The sequence below is a fragment of the Rhipicephalus microplus genome, chromosome 8 (assembly GCF_043290135.1).
Source record: "Rhipicephalus microplus isolate Deutch F79 chromosome 8, USDA_Rmic, whole genome shotgun sequence".
NCBI classification, from domain to species: domain Eukaryota; kingdom Metazoa; phylum Arthropoda; class Arachnida; order Ixodida; family Ixodidae; genus Rhipicephalus; species Rhipicephalus microplus.
Window position 1 is genome coordinate 56,213,497 of NC_134707.1, and position 20,907 is coordinate 56,234,403.

At 43.9% G+C, this 20,907-nt stretch overlaps 2 protein-coding genes across 2 annotated transcripts in view; one reads left to right on the plus strand and one right to left on the minus strand.

The window, feature by feature from the left end:
* Positions 1–1,822: 1,822 nt before the first annotated feature.
* On the minus strand, positions 1,823–4,108 carry LOC119165443 (uncharacterized). Its single transcript, XM_075871885.1, has one exon. The coding sequence runs from the start codon at positions 4,085–4,087 to the stop codon at positions 1,922–1,924; it is 2,166 nt and encodes a 721-aa protein (XP_075728000.1). The 5' UTR covers positions 4,088–4,108; the 3' UTR covers positions 1,823–1,921.
* A 410-nt stretch (positions 4,109–4,518) lies between these two features.
* Positions 4,519–20,907, plus strand: part of Pus10 (Pseudouridine synthase 10) — a 28,748-nt gene continuing 12,359 nt past the window's right edge. Inside the window, exons 1-10 of the mRNA XM_037416701.2 lie at positions 4,519–4,774; positions 5,591–5,839; positions 7,981–8,067; positions 10,052–10,086; positions 10,872–11,045; positions 11,727–11,772; positions 11,855–11,931; positions 12,445–12,530; positions 13,799–13,924; positions 15,301–15,357. Of these exons, the coding sequence (XP_037272598.2) occupies positions 4,625–4,774; positions 5,591–5,839; positions 7,981–8,067; positions 10,052–10,086; positions 10,872–11,045; positions 11,727–11,772; positions 11,855–11,931; positions 12,445–12,530; positions 13,799–13,924; positions 15,301–15,357 (1,087 nt within the window). The 5' untranslated portion in view covers positions 4,519–4,624. The remainder of the gene's footprint in view (positions 4,775–5,590; positions 5,840–7,980; positions 8,068–10,051; positions 10,087–10,871; positions 11,046–11,726; positions 11,773–11,854; positions 11,932–12,444; positions 12,531–13,798; positions 13,925–15,300; positions 15,358–20,907) is intronic.

Here is a 20,907-nt window from a genome sequence, read left to right on the forward strand (position 1 = left end):
ATGTTCTGTAAAGGGCTTCAACCTGATTGATTGATTTGTGGGGTTTAACGTCCCAAAACCACCATATGATTATGAGAGACACCGTAGTGAAGGGCTCCGGAAATTTCGACCACTTGGGGTTCTTAAACGTGCACCCAAATCTGAGCACACGGGCCTACAACATTTCCGCCTCCATCGACAATGCAGCCGCCGCAGCCGGGATTCGAGCCCACGCCCTGCGGGTCAGCAGCCCAGTACCTTAGCCACTAGACCACCGCGGCGGGGCAGGGCTTCAACCTATAGTTCAGGATGATGGCGCAGAGTTTTTCAAAGCACTGGGATTCAGGGAGAGCGAGGGAAAAATAGACTTTAAACAGATAGAAATAACTAGAAGGAGGTTATTTCATTCGTGGCTAAAATCAAGGCTCGAGTGAAAATTAAATCTGTCACTGCAGAGTACCGGTCCTCAACTTCACTATTTAAAGGGGGAAATGAAGATAGATCTAGTTGTTGGTTCACTAAGTATTACGGCTAAGTGGCGTTAGCCGCCGCCCGATATAACCCGTCCATCCATACAAGCAGATGTAGCGCTGTCAAGAACATGACCCTGGGATTCCAAACAATCCTAAACCAGTTCTTCTAGGCTAACCTCCCTGTCTCTTCATTTTATTTATTTCTCTTTATCTTTTCAGAAACATTGCACTTAATGTTAAGACATCAAAATACTTTGTACTTCCATCTATAAGACAGAACTCGGTCGTGCAAGTTGATACAACACATGGTAGTCTTACTACATGCTATGTTTCTTCAGCCAAACTGCCTTCAGCGCCCACAGCTAGGTATCTCCAAGGCATATCAGTGTATTGTGTGAGATTAGTGTATTATATACTTATGTGGGGTATCTTAGTCTTGAAAATGTTCTAAAAATTCAAGGAAACTTGTAAAGTTATTCAAAGAATCTAGTCTAGATAATCTTTTGGCCACATGGCCCTTAATTAGGGACCCTTAACATTTTTCCCCAAACCTAGGAGCAATCTAATCACTTCTTGTTTCTTTGCATGGTGTAGTCATTCAACACAGCAAATGGTGCCATACATGTATAATCAGCTGATGGAACGAAATCTAAGAATGACTGAACATTAGCTGTGTTCATGTGATACCTAGAGACAGCATGTTGCTCTTGTAATACGGGCCAGAAATGGACAATGTTCTGTAAAGAGAGAGAAAAAAAAACTCATTTTGAAACTCAAGTCCGGGTCTAATGTTCTGTAGGTGGCTGTTGCTTTAATAACAGGATCCAGTTACTCAAGGTGCAACTGTCTAGTAGAACCCAAGCCCATTTGCCAGGTACTGAAGAACTATAGATACATAGGTGCCGTTTCGGGTCCAAGGGTTACTGCTCTCGCAAGAGAACTTTGAGCACATTGAGTTTCTTATAAATTTTGTGTCAAATATGGTTCCTAAAAACTTGTGTCATTGTTTTAGGTATGAAACTGTATTGCCATAAACACATGAATAATGACTGTAATAGAAATCTTAGCATAAAAAGTTCTCACAATGCGGAAAGACAAAACCAGAACAGCAGCCAAGAACTTGGAAATGAAAATATCCCAACCTGCCTGCTGCTACCGCTTGAAGCCCACTGGATCTAACGGCAGACAAGCCTTACTCTTATATCTTCACCACTCTGTGAAAACATCTAATAATATCTAGGGTTTACATGCGACAACCACGACGTGATATGATTACAAGGCACGCCATAGCTGACGCCACACAGTACATGACCCATAGCTCGATGTCTCCATCAAAATGCAGCCATCGAAGCCCCGATTAAAACTGTGACTTTCATGTCACTTGGGATAACCATACAGTCATTTATTACTGACGTGCTCCTACAGCACTGATTTAAATGTATGTACAAGATGGGGTTCCTTCCAGCAGGTCAGTGCCTGTGAAGCTTGAGTCGTTTCAAGTTCTGCAAGAAGTGGTACGGAAGTGGTGCCCTGACCAATAAGTTCCTGCCATCCAAGATCTCGGGGATCATGACCGAGCTGGCGTGGAGGTGCATGGGGATGTGCCTCACTTTGGTCTGCCTCACGTTCAGCCTGGCCAACAGGTCTCCGGAGAGCCTCTGCGGAGCCAGCTCTCTCAGGTGTGAGTACTTGTGGTCGCCCAGAATGGGACAGCGCAGCCCAAACCCCAGGTGCACTCTGATCTGGTGTTTGACCCCAGTCACTGGCTTCACTTCCAGGTAGGCTGCCCTGCCATGGGAGCTCAGCACGCGGTAATGCGTGACCGCTTCGTATGTCTTTGAGAACTTCGGCACAAGCCGCTCGAACTCAGGCTCCAGTTTCGGGCAGATGACCATACGCTTGGCCAAGCCAACAGATCCTTCCGCCAGAGGCATGTCGATCGTTGCACAGTCATTGTCGGGCACCCCGAATGTTATCGCGTGGTAAGTCTTAGAGATGTTGTGCTCCTCAAACAGTGTCTGCAGCATGTCTGCCATTCGCTGCGTCTTTGCCAGCACGATGGCGCCCGTCACGTCGCGGTCCAGACGGTGCACAGTGTACAGCTTTATGTCTTCCCTTGGGTACAGGGCAGCAGAGAGGTCCGGTAACAGACGTACTAACACATGAGAGTCGGGGACACCCTTCGCGGATCCATGGCAGATCATGCCGTATGGCTTGTCTAGAATAAGTACGTCGTTGCCATCGTGCAGGACACGCTGCCTCAACACATCTACCACCTCAGAGCGTAGCATAAAGGCTAGGTTAGGCTTAACCTCTGATTTCAGAATGAAGAAGCCCTTGCTGTCGAGCTTGAGGCTGAACTGCTGCGGCTTGCGGACATACTCGAAAGCTGTAGGATTGCCTGTGTCTGGGACATTTGAAGAGTTGTCGACAATCGCTTCGCCGCTCGCTTTCCTGGCTCTGGTTTTGGATCTGTGCTGGGAAGCATTGGAACTATCTTGGATGGTGGAAGATGATGACTGGCTCAGCTCAAACTCAGCGGTCGCTGTTGTTGGCTCTTCTAGGAAGGAGCGCGCCGCCTTTCCTACGTTATCACTTTCAAGCATATCATTTGACCTCGGCTTTTTTGGTGCTTTCGTTCTGGTTCTGGACACTGAACTTTTACAGTCCTCCTCCTCAGCTGTTCTTGCAGTTGTCACAAAACTTTTCGAAGAGCTTTTAAGCGAAGACGAAGCTTCACTTTTGCTCAATTCCTTGCCGCCTTGCTCTTTGGCATGCACTGCAGTTCTTTTGCTTCTGTCTGCAGTCGCTTTGGCTGGCGAAAACACCCTCACAGCGCTTTCCAGGTGGTCGCTACCAAGCGTACTGCTCTGTTCACTGCTACGTGCCAGTGAGTCCGTACTGGAGCCTGTTTCCTCGGACCTGAAACTGCATTTTTCTATTGCCGATGCAGACGGTCGTTTCTTGGACAACTGCAACTGCCAATCATCAACGGGCAAAGCTCGAGGAGGACGGGAACGTGCCACTTCTCCTGACAACTTCACCGCGGCGTTCGACGAGTTCTGAACGTCACTGGAAACCGGCGTCGCACCCTCGCCATTATCACGCGACCGTTTCTTTTTTCTGGCTCCATTTCTCGCCGAAATGCTTGTTTCACGCGCATCCTGCAGCTCCGATTTGTTCGCACCCTCATCCGGGGCCTCACGACCGGGCTTAGATGACTCCCCGCTGTAGGTATCCAATACGAGCTCGTCCAATAGCGTGTCGTCTTCGTACTGCCCGTGGTACCGGGCCCGGTTGTCGCGGTCGTAGCGGATCGTGCCGAAGTCGGCAGCCACGACGGTTTCGTCCGAAACCTTCGCATCGCGGCGTCGCGTGAGGTGTGAGAAACGGCGAATTCTCTCGTGAGGGTCACCTAGCGGGTTGTCGACGTTGACTACACCGTGGTCGCCCGAGATGCCGTAGAAGTCGTCGTCGACGGCACAACGTTCGTCGTCCCGCTCGACGCTCAGCTTCGTGCCTCGCACCGAGAGCGCCCGGGACGTCGACAGGCCACGGGAACTCGCCGAGCCCGCGAGGGTCGCTTGAAGGCGAACGCAACTGCACACACTCGCACGCACGAAGCGCGCAGCCATCTTGTGTCTGCTTAGCGTCTGGATTACGGATCGATTTGGCCGTAAACGGTAGCCTTGTTTGTTTTCGAAGTCGTATAAGTTCAGTGTAGTAGAAGTCAGCTAGAAGTTGTTTGTGCGAATGCAATTAAACAAATAACATGTAAGTTGAACTAATTTTACAAAGTTTTATCGCTCACGTAACGATTTCTTGCCTGACATTGCTGGTGTCAAAGCTTGCAGGCTACGATACCAAAACATAGCCTTTAGGATTAAAAACTTTTACTGAAAAACTGAAAGCAAAGTCCTTCAAGGCTCATTGACAACCTTGTTCAAGCATTGAAAAGCTCTGCTTAAAGATAACTTTTGCTTAGTTAGATTTGTTAAATTGATAGATAAAGTGTACTTAATTTGCACATCTGTTTGTACGTCAGCCGACAGTAGCCACTCGGAGCACACAACAAGCCGATACAGCACACGTGAAATTAAAAAATGTGCCGCGGTTGTCACGTCGGCGTGAGAAACATAATTCTGTGAATCGCGGATGTCAGTAGTGCTGATATGCCTCTAAAGCTAACGGACGCTGACAGACTTTCCGTTCTCGAACACCTCAAGGAAATCGGATGCTGCAAGTTTTGCGCGGAGCGCTTTTCCGGCGAGAGATACTACGACAATTACAAGAAGTTCGAGGAGCTAGCGGCCGCACTTTCAGTAAATGCACTTCACTTGATCCACCTCGTTTGCCGAGCACGAGGTCGTAGGTTCGACTGCCGGCCATGATATTTTGAAGGAAGTGAAACACCATAATTAAAAGAAAAAAAGTGTGTGGTATTACTACGTGCCTAGTGATAAAGCTAGTGTGATTTACCTGCCAAAACTACGATACGAGTGTGAGAGACAATGTGTTCATAACACTTCGACCACCTATGGTTCTTTAACGTGCACCTAAATCTAACCACATGGTCCTCTAGCATTTTGTCTCACTCGAGATGCGGGTGGGGTTCGAACCTGCGACCTTTGAGCCAGCAGTCGTGCATCTTAACCACTAGGCCACCGCTGCGGGTCACTAGTGTGCACAGATTGTGCACATCTCAAAAACGTAACCGCAACGCATAAAAATTGGATCATGCAGTAGAAAAAGAAAGGAAAAAAAAAACCACTTTCATTTGCCAAAACTTATGAAATTGCCGCTTAGAAGCATATTGTGTTGGGTGCTCTTGTCTACAACTCTGAATGAATGAATGAATGAATGAATGAAAGTGAAATCAGGCAAAATCCCTCACCAAAAGTGACAATTGGTAACTCGCACCAAATGTGTGTGTGCTCGCAGAGAAAACTCAGATGCAGAGCTTGAAACGGTAATCTCAATGTCTCCAACTTCACTGTTCGATGCACTACTGATCGAATCGATGAGCTCTAGCTGCGGTGAGGTTCTTGCTGAGAACAAAAACAAAAAAAATCAAGCTTTGCAAGTTTCAAATCGTGATGCTTGCACTGGGCTTTGCTAATCAACTTGCTCTCTTACAGGATGTTAGCAACGGTGAATCGGAACCTCAAAACCAAAAGTCACCAGAAGAACCCAGTCCGAAGCGACCAAAGTTGGCCACCGAAGTCATCAGCGAGTCGGCGAGCATCGACAATGCCTGCCAAGACGGACTGTCGGGAAAATGTGACCTTTTGAGCAAGGAAGATGGAGTTAACAGCGCAAATGACACCGGTTGCGTTGCTTGCTATGGACTGCTCGAGATTCAACACCTCAAGTCATCTTTCCAGCAGGTGTGAGGAAGTGTGGCGCATTAACCAAAGTGAATTCTGTAACTGACACTGTTGTCGCGTTGAAAATTCAAACTATATACTCTTGGACCATGCTAGAGCGACATTGCATGCTTCAGCTTAGCCCTTTCAAGTTGAATTTACAATAGTGTGCTTTTTCTAGTGCTCATGTCATTATGATGCTGCCGGTACTGTTGTGATTATGATGCTGCATGATAACCAATTTTCCTACTTTATGCTGAGCAGGGCAACCTTTTGTCATATACCACGATTATATTCTACAAGATACACAATTTGCATGTTTTAACTTTTTTCGACTGATTGTGACATAAATGGAAATGAATTTCTGAATTTAGCATGTGATCTGATCATGAGCTGCCAGCACATAGTAAAATCACGTGAAACGTGACACCATATAGCAAAAAAGAGTTGCTCATTCGCCGTCCTAGCTGTGCACAGTGGCAACACTCTCAAGGTTACACAAAAACAAGAAATGTAAATAGAGAAGTGACTATCACCTTAGTTCAACCATTATAACATCAGACCTGTTAACTGGAAGTTGTAGGTCCTGTGCCTACCAGAGCAAAGTCAGTTTTTCATCCACCTTGATTCCATTCTGCTTGAAAGGCCGCTAGACCACGTAGACCAATTGAGTTGTGGTCTTGCAGTTGTGCACGAGTCCATAACGGCAACGTAGCTGTGGTAATTTTTCAAAATGACACCACACCAGTTGGAGCGACACTTGTTCGGCGATACAAAAAAGTCTCTGGCTCATTTCGCTTTTTTTTGGTTTGTCGGCTCGTCTCTCCTCCTGGCTGAGTGCTCGTCTTCACAGTGCGAGGAGAAAAAGCTGAGAGCGCGCATACCGGCAGGCAGACAAACAGGTCTTGCAGACGACTAGCAGATGACAACTTGACATCACAGCGAACATCGAGGAGCTGAATACTGCAGAGAAGGCGAAGGAAGAGAAGGGATTGTTTCTTAGAATTTGTGGGGCTCTCGCAGCTCGTAGCACTGCTTTGTTTCGCGCTGTTGGTCAGGCTTGGTGGTACAGTGGCTGCGGTGCTCCGCTGCTGACCCGAAGGTCATAAGGTCAATCCCGGGCACAACGGTCGTATTTCGACGGAGACGAAATGGTACAGGCCCGTGTGCTGTGCAGTGTCAACGCACATGAAAGAAAATAAAGAAATATTTTCGGACTCCTCCACTACGACGTCTCTGGTAATCACATCGCAGTTTTGTGATGTTAAATTTTGCGTATTATTTGGCACTTTTGATACTGAGGCATTCTGTGCACGAAGCACGCGTTTACTTAAAATGTTAAAAAAAAATGATTGGAGGTGGTTTAGGAGCCCTTCAACTCATAATTACTACACTACAGTTATTGTCTCTTGTACCGCATATAATGTCTCTTACACCTTCCTTTGCTGCATTGTCTGTTGGTCTCATTAGGTTGTAAAGAAAAGCGCTCGATCCACCACCTCATACTGTGGCTGACAGGTGTTACTTTGATACTGTGGGAAAGTGATTAATTGAATAATATGTGAGGTTTAATATCCCAAAACCACCATACGATTATGAGAGACGCCGTAGTGGAGGGCTCCGGAAATTTCGATATTCTGGGGTTCTTTAAAGTGCACCCAAATCTGAGCACACGGGTCTACAGCATTTTGGCCTTTATTGAAAATGCAGCCGCCGCAGCCGGGATTCGATCCCGTGACCTGCGAGTCAGCAGTCGAGTACCTTAGCCACTAGACCACCACGGTGGGGTGCTGTGGGAAAGTATAAATTTGTGTTAAACACAACATTATTGAGAACTAGGAGACAACAATGCCAGGGAAAGTGTAGGGGATGTTAAGAGAAGTTACTGTGTTGTTTTCTCCGTCAGCTCCGGAGTTCCCCATACCTTCTCTGTCTTTATTGTTTGCTAATTATCATTAACACTGATGCTGCAGGCCACTGCCCAGATTGTAGCATCTCTTCCACGTTAGAGGCATCCAAGGCATTGCACGCCATGTGCTCCGTGTGTTTTACTTTTCCGTCATCACAAATCCTACGAAACAACTTTACAGTATTAATATTCACCGAGGCAGGCCAGCGGCTTTCGAGCCTGTAGCACAGTTTTGTCTCTTTTCTACTTTCAGATTGTAGCAGCTGTCAAGGAGAGTGGCTGTGTTTTCTCCAAGTTCACATTCCAGCTGTCGGTGCCCGTGACGCTTGAACTTCGTCATGTGAGTTGGCAGATTGTAGTCTTGTAAACAGTGCAGGCAAGAAACAGCCTGCGTTGGCATTAACACGACATTTCTGTCTTGCTCTATTTGTATATGTTATAAGAAGGGGTAGTTTTTAATCTCTGTCCTTACTCTTTTTCACTCTATCATTCAGCACTACCGTTGTATTAAAATATTCAAGGACATCTGTCTTGGTGCTATTGCTGAAAAAGCAGGAAAAGTAAACTGTATCAGAAGCTTATTTGTAATCCACCACACCTAGCAGGCTGATGCGACTAATTCTGTGGGAATGTTTGCCACTTAGTTCGCTTGTAATCATGCACTTTGGGACCCTTTTATGTATGTCTTATAAGTTGTAATAAACCTGCAACATTATATTAATTAGTCAGTTGGTAGGCACGTCAGTCGTTCGGTCGGTTGGTTGATCATTCAATTGGTTGGTTGCAATTCGGTTAATTATATGGTAGGTAGGTACGTCAGTCATATGGTTGATTGCTAAATTGGTTGATGGTTCAATTGATGGATCGGTCGGCCAATCAGTTAATCGGACAATTAGTCCACCAATAGATCTGGGAAAATTACTGGCATTTCAATACACTCTGTGCATTATCCCATCCGTGTGCTAAGGCATTAGAGATTAAAAGTTGTATGGAGAAAAAAAAGCTAAAAAGTCACTAATGTGTGCTGTTTAAGAGACACAAGTATTGCATTCATCGAAAAAGTGCATCTACATGCTAATGAAATCAATATACGCTCATTGTGGTTTATACCTGAAAAAAAAATTCCTCCGCGTAGCTGGGAAGGGTGGCACAAACAGTGAAGCCTCCCTCAAGTGTCCCTACTGCATCACAGTCTCTTACATCCTGGGAATAAGCGAGCAACTGTCGAGGGTATTGAGGAAGGAGGGTGTTCAGGTAGCACACTAGCCTGCATCAACAATAGAACTACTCTTGCCGCAACTGAAAGACTGGCTGCTAAAGGAAAAATTCTTTAGGCTTGTCTACAAAGTTCCCTGCACAGATTGCCATGTCACTTAGATCAGCAAGACAAAAAACTTTCCACAAAGAATACGGGAGCTTTGAAGCGTACCTTCAATGCAGCACAACATGCTCTCACAGAACACAGCGAGAAGCTGGGCCATCGCATGGACTTTGACACAGCCCAGCTTATCCAAACAGAAAGTAGCCACACCAAAGGGTAATTTTTAGAATCTTGGCATGTACAAACAACTCCTGTATATATAAACCAGTCAACCGAGACCCTGCCGAGTTTGTATGCATGTGATCCCCGGAGCCAATTGGGAAAACAATGCAGTAACAATAACAAAAACAAAGATGGAAAAGGAAACAACCACTAAAAATTTTTGGAGCTGGCGGGACAATCACCCCCCGAAAAAGAGACCGAATGGGTCTGAAAACGTAGAGCCAGTTTTTAATAAAAAAAAACTGAAGATCTAACGTGCCTGGTTAGTGTGTTTACAGTTAAACTCTTTATAAGAGGCATGCTGTGTGCAGCATTTCTTGTCTTTCATTCAAGATGCCTTTTTATAACCAAGGTACCTTATCTGCACTTTCTTATCAACCAGTATCTTTGCTACAGGCACTGTGGTGTCTCTTATACCCATTTGTCTCATATGAGTGCCTCTTATAAAGCAGTTTGACTTTGTTCGTCTAATTTTACCCTGTTGGACAGATCTCTGTCAAACATGTTTACCTTCACATCACATGTTTCCTCACTGTTTGTGACATTTGCACAGGTCTTGGCGAGTCGCAAATGGCAAAAGTGAATGTTCTGCAAGATTGTGCCCCAGTTCAAGGGGAGTTCAATACAATGAGGTTTTTCCACTATTCTTGTTTATTGAGCTACGTTTAACAATGTTTTATTGTTATTTAAGGCAGTGGTCTATCGTAGAGTGCTTCTGAAAGACAAAGTATGCCTTAAGGCGTGCCTGCGGTTACCCAAGACCTTCTTTTTGCACTTCTAGCATGCCATGGTGACGCACTTGAAAGAAAAATTCAGGTTGGTTCCTTTGGAATGCTTGTTGCGTTGTAAACATAGTGGCTCACATGTGAAAGACTTGTTCGCTGCTTTTTGCGAGATTGAGAAAAAAGCAATAATCTGGCTTTTCTAATCGAAATTTCACTTCTTGCAGTCAATGGAATTCGAGGAAGCAAATTTTATTGCACTCAGTTTACTGTGTACCTGGGCAGAATGCCTCTAAATTTCTGTATTCAACTCAATAGATTAATGAACTAGAGTTGGCCCCAGTGTCGCTAGCAAAGCAAAATAATAAATGAAGAAAATGGGGTCAACTTAGGCAGCTATGTATAATTAGGTTTCACAAAAAACATCAAAGAATGACAAACATGGGGCTCTGTCGTATCTGTATACTGTGTACTGTCTTTTGTTGTACATCAGTTGGTCTCAGCTGTCAGGCTATCAGTCAGTTTTCAAATTACCCTGCTATTTAGGATTCCAAATCAAAGACTTTCATCCACACTTAACTTGCGATTGTTACCGTATTTGCTCAAATTTAACCCTAGTTAATTTCTAGTTTTTCAGCCCTAAATGAACACTGGCAATACAGTTGGATAGTGGAATACATAGAAGGAAAAACATACAATTTCATCTTTCTAGGCATAATGAAAAGTCACCCCTCGACTTACTGTCATGGTCGTGTTGCAGTCGAATGATGCGGTATCCCTCTAATGTCCCGAGTGGTCTTTTGTAATATTCCACAATTCTTTTATTCATATTGTTGATTTGGTTTCTTTCTTGCTGCATGCCTTCTTTCAATCCTGCAGGGAATCCTATAAGGAGTGCAGCGACATCGAATTCGTCAGCGCCAAGGAAGTGTGGAAGTACATCGTCAGCCCAATGTTCGCCGACCACTTGGGCGTCGAGTTTTCCGCCGCGAGTGGCTTCCAGATTTCAGTGGCGTTCCCGTCGCCAAACGCCGAGGAGGAGTGCGGGTTTCTGTAAGCTCGCACATTCTGCACCTGTCCTGTTGCTATAGTTTAGGCTGAAGATGTTAGTTTCCTCGAAGGGTCTTAGAACAGTGTATTCAGTCTTGCCAAAGCATTCCTTAATAAAAATCATGGCAGGCCTAGTTGGCTCATAGCCTTAAATACTGCTCGCAGTGATTGTCCTCTTTTTTTCGTGGTCGTGTCTCTAATTCGTGCTATCACCTAAGTCAAGGGATTACTCTTGTCGTCATCGTTAACTTTACTCCTGGATGTGGGCCACATCTAATCAATGCTGTATTGCAGGAAAAAGGCCGAGCCTTGCTCATGTAGCTGTGTGGCGCGAGACTTATCTATAGTTAAAAATGGCACAAAAATAACCACCACTTTGACACATGTATTTTCACTTTTTTTTTTTCAACTTGGATAAACAACAATGGGCTCGCATTCACACGCGTGCACTTGGGGACCATATAATCAAAGCTCGGTATAATGAACAGAGATGGGGTTAATCGTTGGCTACTGTTGTTTATTCTTTCCCTGTGTCACCACTGTGTTGTGCATCTAAACAGCCACTGTATCAGAAATAGCGAACCAATGGCACAGCAGCGCTATTGGTTCAACATTACAGCCAATAGCACAAACCAATAGCCCAAACTAATACCATTGGTGATTTTGGTCTCCATCCTTCTGTAGGCTGAGGAAGTTCCCCGAATCCTTTCCAAACCGACAGCAGAGAAAGGTAAGTTGTCTCAAGTAGCAGGGCAGTCAGCCCTCATGAGTTATCGCAGTTATTTATTTTCTTTCTCTCCTTCTGCCAACAGCACCAGTGCCGCGAGATATTCACACGTTGTGCTGTGCTGGATGCGCTTCGAAAGATCTCGGACGAAGACTTCAGAAAGTGGGTGGTGCTTGGTGTTGCTTAATTCCAAAAATGATGCAAGTTTCTGCGGGTCTTCTAAAACAAAAATGCACAGAGCAACGGTCTCTTCTACGCAAAGACTTTTCAGCAAAAGGTGTCGAGAAACGGCTGTTGTGCATGTTTGGGCTGTTAACAAGTATTTTGCGATATGTACCCATTTGATACACTGCCGACAGCATACAGAAGTCGTTTTCCGTTGCACCTGTTTTGAACAGCCATACGTGTTATGCCAACAATTGATACTATTCGTAGCTTTATTTAGATCACTATATGGCATGTTCATCCAGCAGTATTGTAACCAGTCTAAATTTACATGTTTGAAGTTAGCTAATATAAGCCTCGTGCTTGTGACATCACTTCCCAGAGTAGTTCTTGCCCAACATCACTATGGCCATATATATACGACTAAATATGAGTGGGGAGGGGTTTTCGCATTAAGGTACCTTTTGCAACAGTGTAGCCTTTGCAACGAGCTTTCATGTGCCATTGCAGGTTGTACAAATGCCCTCCAGACCGACCGCCAAAAATCGAATCCAAAGTTGAAGTCTCGTGCGTCCACTCACCTATCTACCTTGCAGGTACGTTAGTCTGTCTAGGTAACTCATTTCAGTCGGCTTTTTGTCATACAAAGTCAAGCTTGCCTTGGTGTTGCCTATGTTACTCAGAAAATTTCTTAGTTTCTGATGCATGACAGTGCTTTCCATACCAATTCTGGCATGTGACGTCCATCTTGTAAAATAGGGGGCTTGTTACTTCTCAGTTCATCATGGCTGAAGGACTTCGAAGATAATAAAGCTCATATTGGCATGCTCATTTAAGTGTATCTTTTCTACGTAATGTAGTGCTGATAGAGTGGTTACTGCCCTGTCATCATTTTTATGGAACTGTCAAAGGCCTGATAATACTGATCATGGGTGAAAAAGTCACATTCCTCTGTTAGTTTATTTTAATGTCAAGTACGTCACAGCGGAATCGCTGTCACACATATGCAAGAGGGTGATCACGCAGTGTCGGCAAGTAGAATAACTGTAGTGTGATGGATACTGCACACTTGAGGTCTGTCAATCACAGCGAAGAGGCACATGGCTGACAATATCAATAAACAAGTTCATCGCCTCGTAAAACAATTTTTGCTAAATGTTTTTTAATTTGTCGAGAATGAGTGAAGTGTCACTTCTTCTAAGCACTTTCTCTCCTCTCTTGTCGAGATGAGTGAATCAAAAGCTACACCGGGAGTTATAGAAAGGGGAAACGTTTTGTCAGTGTACGCAACAACCTCGAGCTTGCATAATTAAACGTGATCGCTGCCTCCCATGTTCATTTCCGTTCAGAAATGTGGCTCACCTTCATTGCATACTCATGGCTACCCTCGTCCCACCGTTTCCACCAGTGATTAGAAATTCACAGCTAGCCACGTCTCATTGCTGCCTCCTGTTGTTCGACCCGATGGTTAGCAGGAACTCTGTGCTGATACCAATGAGTGGGAACCTGGGTCTGGCAGGTCTCGACGTAGGTAGCTGGCGCCCCAATCATCAGACCCGTCGCCCAATTTCGCAGAGAGGAGAGGCGCTCGTACGAGAAGACAGATATTTACTTATGTAGAACTAATAAAGGAGAAATAATGAAAAAGAAGAAAGTTGGTACTAAAGTTCTTAGGCTCTATAGCCCCATGTCTGCCAGCACTGAGGCACTCAAACTGCTGTTGGTGGTTTGAGTTTGTTGCATTTAGCACCAATGTTTATGAGCCGGCAGTTGCGGCCTTCTAGTAGGCTCGCTTCAGAGAAACCAGTTTCGCATACTCCGATGCCTGCCGACGCATGCTGACAACTTGCCGCACGACGTACAGGTCGCTACTGCAAGTACTCGCGTCTTCTCAGCCAGACACCCTGGATTCTCAACGGCAAGAGAATCATGGAAGCATCCGTACAGGAGCTCATCACCGACGTGGTCACCAAGCACATCCCAAACGAAAGTAAGTCTGGCGAAGTGTCATTATTTTGCCCAATATCGACTCTTAAATTTCAGCTAGAGAGGGCTGTTTGACTTACTGTTAGTGAATACACCGAAGCCTCACTATAACAAAGTTGCATCTTGCACCAAAATAAGTTTGTTATATCCAAAAATATGTTGTAAAGGCATATCCCTAACACTATATCTATTGCAAAACTGTTCTTCGTTTGCTTCATTATAACTAATATTTCGTTATATCAAGGTTTGAGCATTCAAGCCAACAAAAGCTTGATCTGGGCGAGTTTATTCATGCTAAATGTGCAAGGTACAGTGCAGCAAGTCTGTTTTTTTCCCTATATTTGTTGTGCCGTACCTACAACATTCACATCAAGAAATGCTCACGTAGTAAGGCCAGGTTAAGCTGTGTTAGTAAAAGACACTTCGTCAACAGCTATTAGCTTAAGAAAGCTTGATAACCTAAACTAAACAGTGTGTGGAAACTCTTTATGTATGATAGTGCTACATGATGTACACGCAACAGTGAAAGTTTCGCGATGTTGGCTCCAGCATAAGAGCGAAATGTACTACAATTGCATAATGCTTCTAATCTATCTCGTGCCTGCATATATTTCAATACTGGAGGCTAGAATATTTATTTGGGGATTATGTTCCTGGACATAAATAGAACATAGCTTTCTCCAACATTTCCACGTCCTTCATACATTTGCTGATGAATGCACCTACATCAGCTAGGTGCTGTGTGGTGTTGTGTAGGTCCTCGTTATCTCTAACAGATTGTTTCTCAGTGAAAGAATAGGACAGTGCAATCCAAAGTACTGCTAAAGAGTTGACATAACAGGCTTTGAGAACTTGTCCTGCAACAAAACAGCACAGATATGAAACGATGTCCTGAAATGTGTGCGATTCAGCATCAAGCCACTGGCTCTGTATCGATTCTGCCTTAAAATGACAAAGAAATTTTGACCTCAACCATTGCGGGCAATAACAAACCGCCTTCCACAGAACCAATTAAGGTAGAATTTCGGAGCAGTCCTTCAATAGCCTGAAACTATGCACGTCAGTTGGTTCCTTTGAGGCACGAATGAAGAACCATCAAACCACAGCCGTTTAACTTAAATCACTGGTATCACTGGTCACGATGAGCCTGTGGCTGTATGTAATGCTCACGTACAATGTTGACCTAGGAATGATATGTGTAGTGACATTCATAAAGGTCATTGTTGGCAGTGTCTTTGAAGATCTAGTCTAGATCAACTCAAAAGAAAAGTGCGCCTTTTTTTGGTATCGGCATAAGGATGTACCAGACGCTCCGAAAATTGCGTAAAATGCAGGACATTCGGCGAGTGTTGTGATTAGTTGCTGTTGCCAACATTTCAGAAATCATGTTTTCGTCATCCGGAAGGGAAGACGTAGACGTCCGGATGCTGGGAAGAGGTAGGACTTGTACTTCTCTCCCATTTATTTTATGTACTTGTGCAACATTTGAGCTTAGTAATTTGCGTAAGACTTAGTGCTCCACACAGACTTCAGCCGAGTTCCAAAATGTCACGGCAAGCAAATAATCACCCCAAAAGAAGCCCCGAAAAATTGGCGCTACATTTGCGAAGATGCTCATAAGTATAGAGAGTTTAATAAATTTTCTCACTCCTGGAAATATATTTAATTCTAATGAAAGTCAGTGAAGTATGAAGGGAAGGCAGAAAAAATAACTTCATTTATACCATAATTATGATAAATGTCACCGAACCATGAAGGGAAGGCCAAAAAATAACTTCAGTTATACCGTACCACGAGATTATGCCCAACTGCGAATGAAAGCCTATATTTACTGATATTGACGTAGTCTCCGGGGTGGTCACCACTCTGTTAATTATGCATTTGCCTGTGTATTAATAACGTTACTCGCTATGTCGCCAATGTACGTTTGGTTTAAACGTTCAACTGTGCAAATACAATGACAAACGCACTGTTAGTGAACATGGTGAGCACCGAGTGACTTCCATTTGCAGGGAACATGTAAATATACCCCCCACCACCCCAAAAAAAACGTGACAAGTAATTGAAAAATTCTTCAAACGACTATGAGGGAACGGAAGCCCAGATTCATTTATTATAAGTGATACTGACCACTCTGGTGACACTGCTGCACAAATTCAGCGATCACAGTTGGTAATACACTGAAACCTCATCACAGTTAGGTTGCATCTTACACGAAAGTAAGTTTGTTATATCCGAAAATTCGTTATAAATATATATGCCTAACTATATCAATGCAAGACAATTTTCATTTACTTTGTTATAACCGATATTTCGTTATACAGTGCAGTCCACTTATAACGATATCGAGAAAACCTAAAAATATGATCGTTATAACCGGTGATCGTTATATCTGGACTGCCGCCAAAAAATCGTCGCCGGACGTACCTTTTGTAGCTCCAGGCTTCATTTCGCTATTTTCACCAATTAATAAATATTGTAGATAGTAGGATGTCAAAAACAAGACTTTATTTCTTACTCCGAAGAACGCATCACGGGTTCGCTGAGGAAGAGAGACTGACCGACGGCGGGGTGGGAGCAGTGGGAGGAAGAAGCACAGCCAGGGGTACACAGCCGGAATGCCAACGAGGCCCCGCCCCGATGCCGCCGCGCCGCTTTGCTTTTCGCTTTTTTTTATTTTCTCTCTCTTTCCCGCTTTCGTTCGGCAAGCTACGAGTAGCTTGCCGGCTTGCCGTTGTAGAAGGCGGGGAGCCGCGGAGCGCGGCGCTTTGCTTTTCGGTTTTTTTTTTTTTTTTTAATTCTCTCAGCCTCTCCGCGGTCGACGCGCGGCGAGGCACAAAACGTGACACAGCTGGCGCCATCTGTAGCGCGTCGCGCCAACTCGCGATGCTCTCCTCAGCTTTTTGAACGGCCGGGACGCGCTTCCGGTGCTGCGCTGCAGTGGCGGCAGGTACTCGCCTACGCTAAAGTGCCAACCACTGGCACGCGTATGCTTGCGCCTACGCGTCAAAAGCGTCTAGTCGCGCCTGTGGAGGAAAAGGGCGTGCAACTACTGGCACGCGTCGACCACGTTGACGCCCACGCGTCCAAGGCCGATGCGCAATGTTGCTTGATCTTTTGGCTTGGAACTGTCCAAGTTCAGCACAGAACGGCACGTTCTCAACTGGAGCGGGAATGTATGTTTCAGAGGATATGAGAACACGTTAACAAGTTGATAGTGCTTCAACCACCACAGTTTAGACTATTTTAGAGGTAATTGACATTTCAGTGCCCAAAGTAACTACAGCGGTAGCACCAGAAATCAACATCGGTGCGTGTGCCGCTCCCGCGAATGAACATTCGCGTCTAGCATACTGTACGGCTATCATAGGCGTGTGCAGGGCTCTCCTTAAGGGGGGGGGGGGGGGGGGCAAAAGTTTGTCCCAGTGCCCCTCCCCAGGGCTGACTTAGCACCCCCTCCCTATTATGTAAATATATGGAATTGACATTGAGCTCCCCCCCCCCCCCCCTCCTCTCTGCGGTGAATGAGGCGTGGCTGCCTTCCTGATCAGGTTTACAAACCACCGGGTTTCTATACCTGCACTACCAAAGTTACTAACAATATCTTGTATATGCTGGTACCTTCAGTATATTTACACAACATATTTTATATCAGTCAACTTAATAATCACGCCTGCAACTTCATGATCTGAGAGATTTAAGTCAGTCATAAGACTACAATTGAGGCCAGAGTAGCAGGCTTTCGGTTGATGTGTGTGTTCGAAATATCCTCTAATGCAACAAAGCACACCTGGTTCTTATTGACACAAGAGATATTGGTCATAAGATAGGAACCAAATACTGCGTAGAATGCCTTCGGGCATTTTCCATAGCCGAAATGTGCTCTAATGCAACTAACTGTGCCCGACACTTCATGATGTGACAGATATTGGTCAGAATATTTCAACTGAACCTTGCACTGGAAGACTTCTGGACGTTGTCTTTAGTCAAAGTATTCTCTAGAACGACAGATGACACCCAACTGTTCATGAAGTGACAGATATCGGTCATAATATTATAACTGAAACCTCAATACAAGACTTCTGGACGTTGTCTTTAGTCAAAGTATTCTCTAGAACGACAGACGACACCCAACTGTTCATGAAATGACAGATATCGGTCATAATATTATAACTGAAACCTTAATACAAGACTTCTGGACGTTGTCTTTAGTCAAAGTATTCTCTTGAACGACAGACGACACACAACTGTTCATGAAGTGACAGATATCGGTCATAATATTATAACTGAAACCTCAATACAAGACTTCTGGACGTTGTCTTTAGTCAAAGTATTCTCTAGAACGACAGACGACACCCAACTGTTCATGAAGTGACAGATATCGGTCATAATATTAGAACTAAAACCTCATTACAAGACTTCTGAATGTTGTCTTTAGTCAAAGTATTCTCTAGAACGACAGACGACAACCAACTGTTCATGAAATGACAGATATCGGTCATAATATTATAACTGAAACCTTAATACAAGACTTCTGGACGTTGTCTTTAGTCAAAGTATTCTCTTGAACGACAGACGACACACAACTGTTCATGAAGTGACAGATATCGGTCATAATATTATAACTGAAACCTCAATACAAGACTTCTGGACGTTGTCTTTAGTCAAAGTATTCCCTAGAACCACAGACGACAATCAACTGTTCATGAAGTCACAAATATCGGTCATAACATTAGAACTGAAACCTTAATGCAAGACTTCTGGACGTTGTCTTTAGTCAAAGTATTCTCTAAAACGACAGACGACACCCAACTGTTCATGAAGTGACAGATATCGGTCATAATATTAAAACTGAAACCTCAATACAAGACTTCTGAACGTTGTCTTTAGTCAAAGTATTCCCTAGAACCACAGACGACAATCAACTGTTCATGAAGTCACAAATATCGGTCATAACATTAGAACTGAAACCTTACTGCAAGACTTCTGGACGTTGTCTTTAGTCAAAGTATTCTCTAAAACGACAGACGACACCCAACTGTTCATGAAGTGACAGATATCGGTCATAATATTAGAACTGAAACCTCAATACAAGACTTCTGAACGTTGTCTTTAGTCAAAGTATTCTCTAGAACGACAGACGACACCCAACTGTTCATGAAGTGACAGATATCGGTCATAATATTAGAACTAAAACGTTAATACAAGACTTCTGGACGTTGTCTTTAGTCAAAGTATTCTCTAGAACGACAGACGACACCCAACTGTTCATGAAGTGACAGATATCGGTCATAATATTAGAACTGAAAGCTCAATACAAGACTTCTGGACGTTGTCTTTAGTCAAAGTATTCTCTAGAACGACAGACGACACCCAACTGTTCATGAAGTGACAGATATCGGTCATAATATTAGAACTAAAACGTTAATACAAGACTTCTGGACGTTGTCTTTAGTCAAAGTATTCTCCAAAACGACAGACGGCACCCAACTGTTCATGAAGTGACAGATATCGGTCATAATATTAGAACTGAAACCTCAATACAAGACTTCTGAACGTTGTCTTTAGTCAAAGTATTCTCTAGAACGACAGACGACACCCAACTGTTCATGAAGTGACAGATATCGGTCATAATATTAGAACTAAAACGTTAATACAAGACTTCTGGACGTTGTCTTTAGTCAAAGTATTCTCTAGAACGACAGACGACACCCAACTGTTCATGAAGTGACAGATATCGGTCATAATATTAGAACTGAAAGCTCAATACAAGACTTCTGGACGTTGTCTTTAGTCAAAGTATTCTCTAGAACGACAGACGACACCCAACTGTTCATAAAGTGACAGATATCGGTCATAATATTAGAAGTGAAACCTTAATACAAGACTTCTAGACGTTGTCTTTAGTCAAAGTATTCTCTAAAACGACAAACGACACCCAATTGTTCATGAAGTCACAGATATCGGTCATAATTATAGAACTGAAACCTGTAAGGAAGACTTCTGAATGTTATCTTTAGTCAAAGTATTCTCTAAAACGACAAACGACACCGAACTGTTCATGAAGTCACAGATATCAGTCATAATATTGGAACGGAACCCTGTATGGAAGACTTCTGGACGTTCTCTTTAGTCAAATTATTCTCTAAAATGACAAACCGCACCCAACTGTTCATAAAGTCAATGTTATCAGTCATAATATTGGAAGTGAACCCTGTATAGAAGGCTTTTGAACGTTGTCTGCAGCCGAAATGGCCTGCAGCCAAAATGAACGTTGTCCGCAGCCGAAACAACGCACACCCTACTCTTCATGATGTGACGGATTTAGGTCATGAGGCTGTAATTGTGCCCTGTTCAGAGGGCTTTGAATGATAAGCGTATTGGAAATATCCTGTCATGCAAGAAACCGCATCTGGCTCTTAATGATACAACAGATACTGTCATAAGAATGGAACCAAGCACTACGTAGAATGCCTCTGGGCATTTTTTGTAGTCAAAATATGCTCTAATGCAACTAACTGTACTTGAAGTTTTCATAATAAGACAGATATTGGCCATAGGGCTGCAACTGAACCTTGTAGGAAAGACTTCTGGATGTTGTCTGTAGTTAAAGTATTCTCTAAAACGACAAACCGCGTCTAACTCTTCATGAAGTCACAGATATCAGTCATAATACTGGAACTGAACCCTGCATGGAAGGCAGCCAAAATGTTCTCCAATGCAATAAATATACCCGACACATCACGATGCAACAGATATTAGCGACTAGATTGGAACCGAGCACAGCGTTGAACACTTTCGGATGGTATATTTATTTATTTTCAAATACAGCTGCTCACTGTGAGGCTACTGCAAAAGTGGCATACATATATACAAAATGAAAGAATATAAACAGTAATATCACATTAAGTGTGCCAAGGTAAACAAATATCACTACCCTTGAGTGCACCCCTGTAATAAATGAGAGAAATAGGACATTATTATAAT

Excerpts from the sequence above, each read along its gene's own strand:
- LOC119165443 (XM_075871885.1), bottom strand. The coding sequence starts at position 4,087 with ATGGCTGCGCGCTTCGTGCGTGCGAGTGTGTGCAGTTGCGTTCGCCTT.